We start from the raw sequence: 9,686 nt of genomic DNA on the forward strand, positions 1-9,686 counted from the left end.
GTGCCCTTCATGAGTCTGGCTTGGGCAAGGTGTGACTTATGAAAATGTGCTCATAAGGACATGGTGAAGGCAGGACCATCCATCATATTACTGGGTCCATCAGAAAACCACATGCCACCTTCAGCGTAACTGAGGAAATGAGGCTGTCTTCTGACTTGCCTCACTCCCACAGGGCTCATTCTACGCTGCCTTGGGTGTGTTATTGGATGCTGTACTTTGTATTTGTGCATTACAACATCCTGGGGTGTGTGTGTGTGTGTGTGTGTGTGTGTGTGTAAGCACATATATTAAAGTAAACTGTCTCTGCAGGCGGAGATGGATGTTCAGCTGGAGGCTGAGCGAGAGGAGGAGGCGGTGCGCCAGAACATCTTGGAGCAGGAGAGACGCGACAGGGAGCTGGCCATGAGGATCGCCCAGAGCGAGGCTGAACTCATCCCAGAGGAGAGCCAGAACGACGCAGGCCTGCGCAGGTAACAGCTCACTAACACCGCTAACACACCTCTATAGACCATCTCTTACCCTCTGATGAGAGAGGGTCCCCAGAGATGGGTCTTGATGAGGACTTTGGACCTGGGGAGAGACTCTGACCGTCTGTAGGCCTGCCTAACCAATCTCTTCTCTTCTCTTCTCCCAGTAACGGCACCTCAGGTTTTCCATCATCCCCAGAGAGCGCTACGTAAGACACCAAGATTTAAACCCCTTAACCCTCCCCCCTCCCCCGCCGTCCAACCTTAACCTGACCAGTGAAACATAACTACCCTGCATGCTGTAGCAATCTGCCAGCTAAACCAACCTTACCTCTTACATGCAAACACAGCCATTGATTGATGCTAGGCTAAGTATGATCTTTAAACCAACTCATAGTTCAGTTAGTGCTGACTTTTGATTCCGAATCACCTTTATTCACCAAGTACATTTGCGTGTACCAGGAATTTGACCTCCGAATTTGATTCCCAGACATGACTGAGCTCACTCTATCAATCAAGTCCATTTATTCTCAAATTATTGCCAGAGGAATGATCTGTCCTTTTAACCAATCAAAGAAAGAGGAAAAGGAAGCACCTTTTCTTCCAGTTCGCCATTGTATTGTGTACGGTTGTAATCCTCATCATTCTCTTGTTGCAGTGGAGCTGGTGGATCTCAAAAGCTCAAGGGCATGTCCATGTAGGTTCCCTTTAAACATCACCTTTGCTGTGTAAATACACCTTCAGCACACTTGCACTTTTAAATTCAGACGAGGTGCACGTAGAATAGCACACGTTATGTTTTCTATTAATGAACTATAAGGATCTGCACTTCTTTTTGCATGCTTTTTGTTCTTTTTTTTTTTAGCTTTGAGGCTGAAAAGAATGCATTGTGGGAAAAGCAACAGCTAGGCTGACTGCACTGACCGTTATCTTGATATTACTAATCTATTCCACTGTGTGCTGTAGCAGCATCTGCCAACTAGACCTCTGCTCCCCACAGCATTCCCACAAGCCCCTGAACTGCACCAAGTCACTAACCTACGTGTTGATGGATGTGTCACGTTGTGAATCAAAGACATGCTGATGTGCACTCTGAAAGGGTGTTTTGAAGGGTCATAATGGATTTGCCATGTGGTTACTCTTTTACAAGCCACTGTTCCTGTCTGTTTAAAAGATTTCTTTGGAAATACGCTCTCTCTCATCCGGTAATAAGAAATTGCTTGGAAACACAGTAATACATGTTATAGGCAGAGCATAGCTATTAGAATGTACACGTTCTCTCAGTTTTACGTCACCTGAGTGCGCAAACCGGGAAGAGAAGTGCTAGTCTTTTTTATTATTTATCCTTAAAACAACAGGAGTGAGAACATCAGAGTGGTGAGTTTAATCAGTGGCCCTGTAGATCAAATCTAAGTTCGTTGGTGGCGTCCACAGATTTGCAAGTGAAGCTAAGCGTTTCTGTTTATAGCTGCAACAGTTCACATGCTGAGCTCTTGACTGTTCACACGGCCTCATGCGGAAAGGATCACACACACACACACAGATTTACATTTGAGTCATTTAGACAGTTATCCAGAGCGATGTACGGGAGCAATTAGGGTTAAGTGCTTTGCTCAAGGGCACATAGACAGATTTTTTTTTTTTCACCTAGTCGGCTCAGGGTTTCAAACCAGCGACTTTCCGGTTACTGGCCCAACGCTCTTAACCGCGTGGCTACTGTCCGCCTGATCAGCCTCTGTATGTCACGCCACAATGTGAGACCTGCTTAAATGATACAGTGACCAGTAAACCAGCAGTGTTCCAGGGAGGGAGGGAGAGTGCATTATATTCCTGGCTGCACCTGCACACACACCTTTTTTCTCTTTACACGCCTTCTTTCTCTCTCCTGTCTTACAACTGCAATCAATGTGACAGTTGGCTGGTATTGAAAGTGGTTCTAACTCTTATTATGCTGGGCTCATCATATCCTTTTAGGGAGGAAATGGCCAAGGAAATGTCTGAGCTTCTGTCTAGGTGGGTAGAAATCCTTTCAATTCCATGAATTAAATCTCAGGTAATCGTTACGATCAAATCTCTGGATCAAAACGTGTGATTCTCCGTATCAATACTAATCTTCTTAGTAGAGATGTATCATCATTTAGGCTAATTCTTCATAATTCCACACAATTAACCATTGAGTGTTCCTACACAATGGGGTAGGGCTCCTCACCATGCAAATGGATGGATGATTGGTTTTCATATCAGCCGGTGTCTTTTTAAAGTTGTTAAATCTCAGACGATCACTTAACTTCAGCTAGCTTTTGCTACTGGTAAGTAAATAATGGTGGCCTCATATGTTTGTTCCAACTATTATAGTTACTCACACATTTATATAAGTCAGCTATATCCTGATTCCTGGCCCACTGATATCGCACTGTAGTAGAGCTCTTCTTTATTGGGATCCCAATTAGCTGGCACCATGTGGCCAGCCGTCAGAATGACTGAATGAGAGATGTTTGCTGGAGCCCGTCGACCACAAACCCAGCAGGCACTGTTACGTTGTCTGTTTTACTAATTGGTTCAAGCCGCCTCCCACTACGCCTCATTGCGACACATGGCCACAGGAAGTGGGAGCAGAAGGTTCCCCGGCCTGCTGGCCCAAGGTCGATGGGGCTGCGTGCTTCTGGGTACCCGGAATAGCCGCCAACGGTGCGAGGCACGCACCCATGGTTGGAGAGGCTAAGTCAGCCAATAGGATTAGAGCGTGGCCCAGGGCCCGCTCCAGCCTCAGATCCAGAGAGTCTAAAAGGGGCAAATCTCAGCCAGGATGTAATTAGCCCTGTCAGCAGTTAGGAGGAGGAGACCACAGATCAGACTAGCAAGGAACAGCCACACAGCTGGAGAGTAGAGAAGACACACAGGGCCAATTTCCCCGACATGGATTAAGCCTAGTCCTTAATCTGTGTCAGGGAAACCGTCCCATACAGTGCTAAATGGCTGTTCAACAGAATAAAGCAGCACTGGAGCAGCTCCATGACCAATTCAGTGGCCTTGTGGTTAGTGTCCTGCCTGAGGTTGGGAGTTCGATTCCCGGCCGAGTTATACCAAAGACTGTAAACAAGGGACCCAATGTGTGTCTGTTTGGCACTCCGCATTATGGAGAAAAATTAGGGGCGAGGCCCTGGGATAGACTAACATCCTGTCCAGGAGGTGTAGTTGCACATCGAGCTGCCTCACGCTACAGAAACAGGAGATGGGCTCCTGCTCCTATGAGCCGTTCCAGGTCCATACAGTTGGGTTGTGAATAGTCTGTTACTGGTGTGGGGTTGTTAAATTTCTCTTGTCTAGCTGCAGTTCACCTGACAAACTTCACATTTCACCCCACATCATCCTGCTCTCAACTCCTCCAATGAAAATTGCAATATGTCATCATGTGATTATGACCTTTGATCTCTCTCGTTATGGATCCTGTCATTCTTGCTCCACTGGTGAAGTTGCCCCTAGAAGCTGATCTTGGGTCAGTTTAGAATCTTTCCCACCAATGGTTAAGGATTGGGGGAGGGTATGCCGATCCTACATCTGTACCTAGGGGAAACTTCACCCCGGAGCCTGCTCTGGTTTTGGTTGTAATCCCACTGTCTTGATTGTTTCTGTGCTGCCAGAGGCCCACAGGTTCAGGCCACCAAAGCTGCTGCTGCTGCTGGCACCAAGAAGTACGAGCTCAGCAAGTGGAAGTATGCCGAACTGAGGGACGCCATTAACACATCCTGTGGTAAGAAAGTCATCCATGTTGAATGTTTGGGTGAAGCTCATTTAGAAACTTGATTGGGACATTTTGCTGAGACAGTGTCGCTCCTAACAAACCTTATGCAATATTGAACTGTCAAACTGTTTTCTGAGCCTGGTTCGCTTCGGTCTAAAAGTGAATTGTGATTTTACAGCTTTAACTTGCTCCATGGTTATGTATTAGTGCCTACGTTATTATTTGATCACTTCCTTGTACATGAAAGTCAAATTCTTCTATCATTTGGTAAAACAGTGGGGTACCAGTGGTCAAATGTTGTGCAATATGTAGGGCAGGGATCCTCCATTACATTAATCCTCGGGCCATTTTTTTGTAGTTGAGCAGATGGTTATAAATAATTTGTATACTGCAAATTGACCACAAGAAGCCAAAACGGGTATAGTGTTTGACCAAAGCATAATAATTTCAAACCTTGACTATTGACTTGACTACTACACACTTGAGTACTCTGTAACAGATTTCCTAAATTAGAAACACTACGCTGATTTCCTGGGGATTTTAGTCTTATGTCCAACAACAGGGGGGGGGGGGGTTGTTTAAGTCACCCCTGACCCTATTGGGAAACCCTAGAATAGGCTTTCATTTTGGGCGCAGACTCATTCATTGGCTGCTCCCCAAGCCCTGTGTCTTATGTGCTACCAAAAAAGCCCAACAATGGGGTATCTGGGGTTGCTGACGCATTTGTATTGAAAGTATTCACAAAGCAATCAGGCATGCTGATATTAAGTAGTGCCCATTACAGGGAGACCTTTTTGACAGTGAAATGACTCATTTATCTGGTAGGTAGGGAGCCATCTTTGTGAATTCAACTTTACCAAGGCACTTAGCAGGTCTGCTGATGACAGTTTAAATGCGTTTTAACCCTAGCAGCAATTGTTTTAGAATTTCATGAAGACATAGAAAGACAAACCCATAATGCTGTATTGTCTTTTTATTATTTTATGGCTTTTGAATTGTTGTTGAAGTAATAAGTCTTTTAGCTGTAGCTATCGTCTCTCTGTTGGTCGTCCTCCATCTCTGTGTGTAGCTCTGTCCTTTGTGGTGCTGGTCGACTTTAGAACCTGCCATGCTCCAATAGCTCTTCCTCTCTCCATCTTTCTCCCTCCCTCTCCACCCACAGATATTGAGTTGCTGGCTGCCTGCCGAGAGGAGTTCCACCGCCGGCTGAAGGTCTATCACGCCTGGAAGTCAAAGAACAAGAAGCGTGGCAACGACACCGGCAACACTGAGCAGAGGGCCCCCAAATCAGTCACCGACTACGGTAAGGGACCCCACAGGCCACCTTGTCCCCAACCCACAGGGTGTTTCAGACAGTGTTATACAGTACAACATCAATGTAGGTGTCTTATTATGGGTCTCTTTCCATGCTGTGATAGTCGTGATTTGGAAGCATACATGTTTTTTTTTATTCTGCTCCCAATATGAGACCTCTAGTCCCCTACTGATATTTTCTACTGCAATACTGATACTGTGGCTGCATCCCAAATGGCGTCCTATTCTCTACATAGTGCACTCCTTTTGACCAGACCCATTTTGGGCGCGGTCTAAAGTAATGCACTATCTAGGGAATATGGTGCCATTTGGGACACATCCTGTTGGTGCCTGCTCTCATCCTCGAGCCTGACCTTTTCTCTTATTGTTCTCCATAGCACCCCATGCTGTCTCACTCTGTGAGCTGCAAATGGGTCCTTTCCATGTACAAAACATGGAGTCGCCATGACAACAAACAGCTATTTTTCCTGTGTCGCAGATTGCACATCCACTTTGTATGTGCTGTTAGACAACTGCATACCACATACACAGCCCCCATAGAATGACATGTATAATTCTAGGATCTGTAGCTATGCCCCCACCTCTCCTCCTCTCACTTAGGGCTCTATTTTCATCTGGCGTTAAGACGGCGCTATTGTCAAACGTGTGCTTGTTTGCAATTTCGACCTGTTAAATCCCGACGCTCTTCTATTTTCAAACCCTAGCGCCAGGATTGGTCATTTACCTGTCTTATATGAGCTCGCTTGCGCTAAGGTTGGAGGGGTAGCAATATCTGATTTGTGTCCTTAAAAACATGCGCCAAAGTACTGTTTTCAGTATGCGCTGGTGGGGATATTTTAAGACCAACCAAAAGCTGGTTTTAGCGGTAACGCGGTTGGTTATGGCATGGATTTTGACAGCAGAAGCTCAGCCTATCCAGCCATGATGCATAGTGCCCATTATACACATGGAGCAAGAGATGTGCCTTGTGCCCGTGAATCTCCTATTTAGAAACTTTTTTTCACCCATTTTTGTTGAGGATTGTGAGACGACTTAGAAATGAATCTTGATCACCAAAATTTTATTCAAAGATCAAATTTGGCAGCAGCAAAACTGAGCGGACATCACTTTTAAAATCTATGTAGGCTATTACATTTTTAGCCAGCGCCTCTTATTATTATTTTGGATGTGCATAAAACCCCTCCATGTAGACTAATTACCCATCATGGAACGAGAGATAAGATAATCCAGTGACATTAGTATTTAGAAACATTTTGTTATTTTCTGTTTAATTTTTTTTTAAATTTAAAAACTTAGTAGGCTACCCTTACCCTACTATAACAAAAGCTGGTTCAACAGCAATACATCTGGTGTCAATCTTGTCCTGGCCATGCATTAGTCAAGTAGCCTATCCATAACTCATGCGGTATTAAGGCATGGAACGCCATGATTGGCTAGTGAGTGACCAAGCCTTCGTCACAACCACAACTTGTTTATTCATCAAAACCCAGCCCTTTCGCGCCATCGCCAGCTATTGCGCTCATAATAACGTCTGTAAAAAAATATCAACAAACCAAAAAATATTGCCCGGACCAATAGCACTACCGCCACTGCTTAGATTTACCATTGCCTTAGGTTTGTTAAAATAAAGCCTGTAGTGTCAGGCACAGCACAGTGCCAGCTATGCCTACCTGCTCTCTGACACATTAACAAGGCAGAGGCTGAGGAGAGCTCTCATATTTTCAGGCTCCAAGCATAATGTAACCTACAATTGAATGGTTTTGCTTGTGAATGGCCTTCCCTGTACTTCCATGCCTATGGTCTCATCCATTTAGGCCATGGCTACAGTAAACACATGTAAAGACATGGTAATAGTGCTATCATTAATATCTATGAAGAAGAGGCATTGATATTGGTGATCAGCTCAAAATAGCCTAGTCTTCCTAGGAAATTAATTTGTAGTTCCATAATATTGTCTTGCATGTTGATTTGTTTAATACCTGTGTCATACTGCATGTGTTTGTAAGTGTAACCTGGCATGTTTACTTTCAGATCTCGCACCTCATGTGAGACAAGCACGTAAGTGGTTCTCCATGATGTAGTAGCACCACTAACCTCAGCCCAGTGCTAAGCCCTCTATTAACCATGGGGAAATGGAGGGGAGTGCTGTCTGTGTGTGGTGGTCACTACTCGCCTGTGTGGAAGGGTTTTACTTTCTGTTTTGGGATAAGGCTCTGGTCAACAGCAGTGCACTATATAGGAAATAGGGTACCATTTGGGACATAACCTTGGTGATGGCGTGAGGAATCTTACAGCAACTGGTTTCTTTCTAAATGTAATCGTCTTTGGTGTGCATGTTATTTTATAACAGAAGAAGGGGTTTCAACTAAGTGCACCTGGAATTCTTTGTAAGTGTAGGCTATTGTATGAGATGCTACAGACTTCTCGTTTTTTTACAAGGCAGTGTTCGATTTGGATGGTGTTTTCAAATGTCGAACTCGAGTTGATAGAGAATGAGGATGGGCACAAAGAGATTTCAAAGTGTTAAAATGGCTGCTGTTATTGATGTTGCTGCAAATGTTATGTGGCTACGCTTGACAATTGGAGCTAAAATCATTCAGGGCACTTAGGCTAACTGGTGTTTGGATGGATGTGTGCCCGCCTCCCAAATGGGACCTTATTCCATAGATGGTGCCCTACTTTTGGGCCAGCAGCCGAAAGATCTGTCTGTGCACTTGAGCAAGGCACTTAACCTTAATTGCTCTGGATAAGAGTGTCTGCTAAATGACATGAATGTAGAGCACTATAAAGGGAATAGGGTGCCATTTGGGAAACTGTGTCTCATCGTTTTTTTGGGAGTATGACGGTGTAACACGTCTGTCTGCTGATTGGGAGAGAAACCTAGCAGTTGACTCATCATTGGAGCAGAAAGCAGGGGATTTGCTACACAACACGTACTTATACCTTGGAGATTGTTGGGTGCACATCTACTGTATATTCTCATTTTCCTGTCAGTTCAGACCCTCTCATTCACTGAAGTGCATCAGACAATGAGTAGCTGGCCGTGCAAATCAACTGACATCCTTGCAACGAAAATAATTCACATATAGTGCGTCTGTCAAGGAGTATGGTCAAAAGGAATGATGTGTATTCACATAGATTGTGTACACGTCATTGGTCTCTCGGTTGCAGCTTTTGCAAGCTTTTTCTCTGGACAAAATCAACTGTTTACATGAGGGAAGGACTCTCTGAAAGGTGTTGGGAATGAGTGGGCGGCCATTGTTTCTCGAGTTAATTGTACCGCAATGGTGTTGGTTGCAAAGTGTCATCCTCATAGTTAACGGCACATCGTTTTCGGCTTTCTCACCTTTTAGTAAAGGATCCGTTTTGTTTGGTGGCAGTGAGTCAGGGAGAGGTTGCTCTAAACTAAAGGAAAATGTGTACTGTACCATGCCTGTCAACAGGACTGAGGCTACTGCACCCCCCCATCTTTCCCTGGTCCTTTTCTCCATAGAGCCTTCCACCCCTTTCAATCACTTGGCCTATGTATTCCCTTATTTATGCTCCACTTTGCGTAGAATATGCAAATGTATGTTCTTTATGTTTTGATACGAGCAGGCTCTGTAACAAACATCTGACATGCCGCTTGTCACTGATTTGCTCTCTGCTAATACTGTGACCCCCAAGCTCTAGCAGCAACGCAGTCCCAGCATCCCTATTGGTTCTTGCTGTTTCTTCCCATTCCTACTAGTTCCTGTTTTCATTTCTATTGGTTCCTGTTCCTTCCCATCCCTATTGGTTTCTGTTACCATTGCAATCAGCCAGCATCATTAGCCTCTCTATCTAACCCCTTCCCCAACAGCCCAGGCGAACCCAGCCCCGCCCATCCCAGCCAGGCAGCATGAGGTGGCCATGAACAGGCAGCAGCGCTACTTCCGCATCCCCTTCATCAGGCCCGGGGACCAGTACAAGGACCCCCAGAACAAGAAGAAGGGCTGGTGGTATGCCCACTTTGACGGGCCCTGGATCGCCAGGCAGATGGAGCTGCATCCGGACAAGCAACCCATTCTGCTGGTGGCAGGTTGGTCAGCAACCTGACCTGGGGGGTGTTTGTGTGCATTTTGTGCGCGCATGTGCCTGTCTGTTCTTTTCATACTGTTACTGCCTCATAAAACTTGTTTTGC

The 9,686-nt window shown here is 45.2% G+C and overlaps 1 protein-coding gene across 1 annotated transcript in view; it reads left to right on the forward strand.

Moving 5' to 3' along the window:
• Positions 1-9,686, forward strand: part of myo6a (myosin VIa) — an 86,682-nt gene that overhangs the window by 74,787 nt on the left and 2,209 nt on the right. Inside the window, exons 28-35 of the mRNA XM_042300647.1 lie at positions 310-470; positions 635-676; positions 1,126-1,164; positions 2,442-2,480; positions 4,109-4,218; positions 5,372-5,512; positions 7,555-7,581; positions 9,365-9,583. Of these exons, the coding sequence (XP_042156581.1) occupies positions 310-470; positions 635-676; positions 1,126-1,164; positions 2,442-2,480; positions 4,109-4,218; positions 5,372-5,512; positions 7,555-7,581; positions 9,365-9,583 (778 nt within the window). The remainder of the gene's footprint in view (positions 1-309; positions 471-634; positions 677-1,125; positions 1,165-2,441; positions 2,481-4,108; positions 4,219-5,371; positions 5,513-7,554; positions 7,582-9,364; positions 9,584-9,686) is intronic.

This window comes from Oncorhynchus tshawytscha, linkage group LG18 (genome assembly GCF_018296145.1).
Source record: "Oncorhynchus tshawytscha isolate Ot180627B linkage group LG18, Otsh_v2.0, whole genome shotgun sequence".
Classification (NCBI taxonomy): Eukaryota; Metazoa; Chordata; class Actinopteri; order Salmoniformes; family Salmonidae; genus Oncorhynchus; species Oncorhynchus tshawytscha.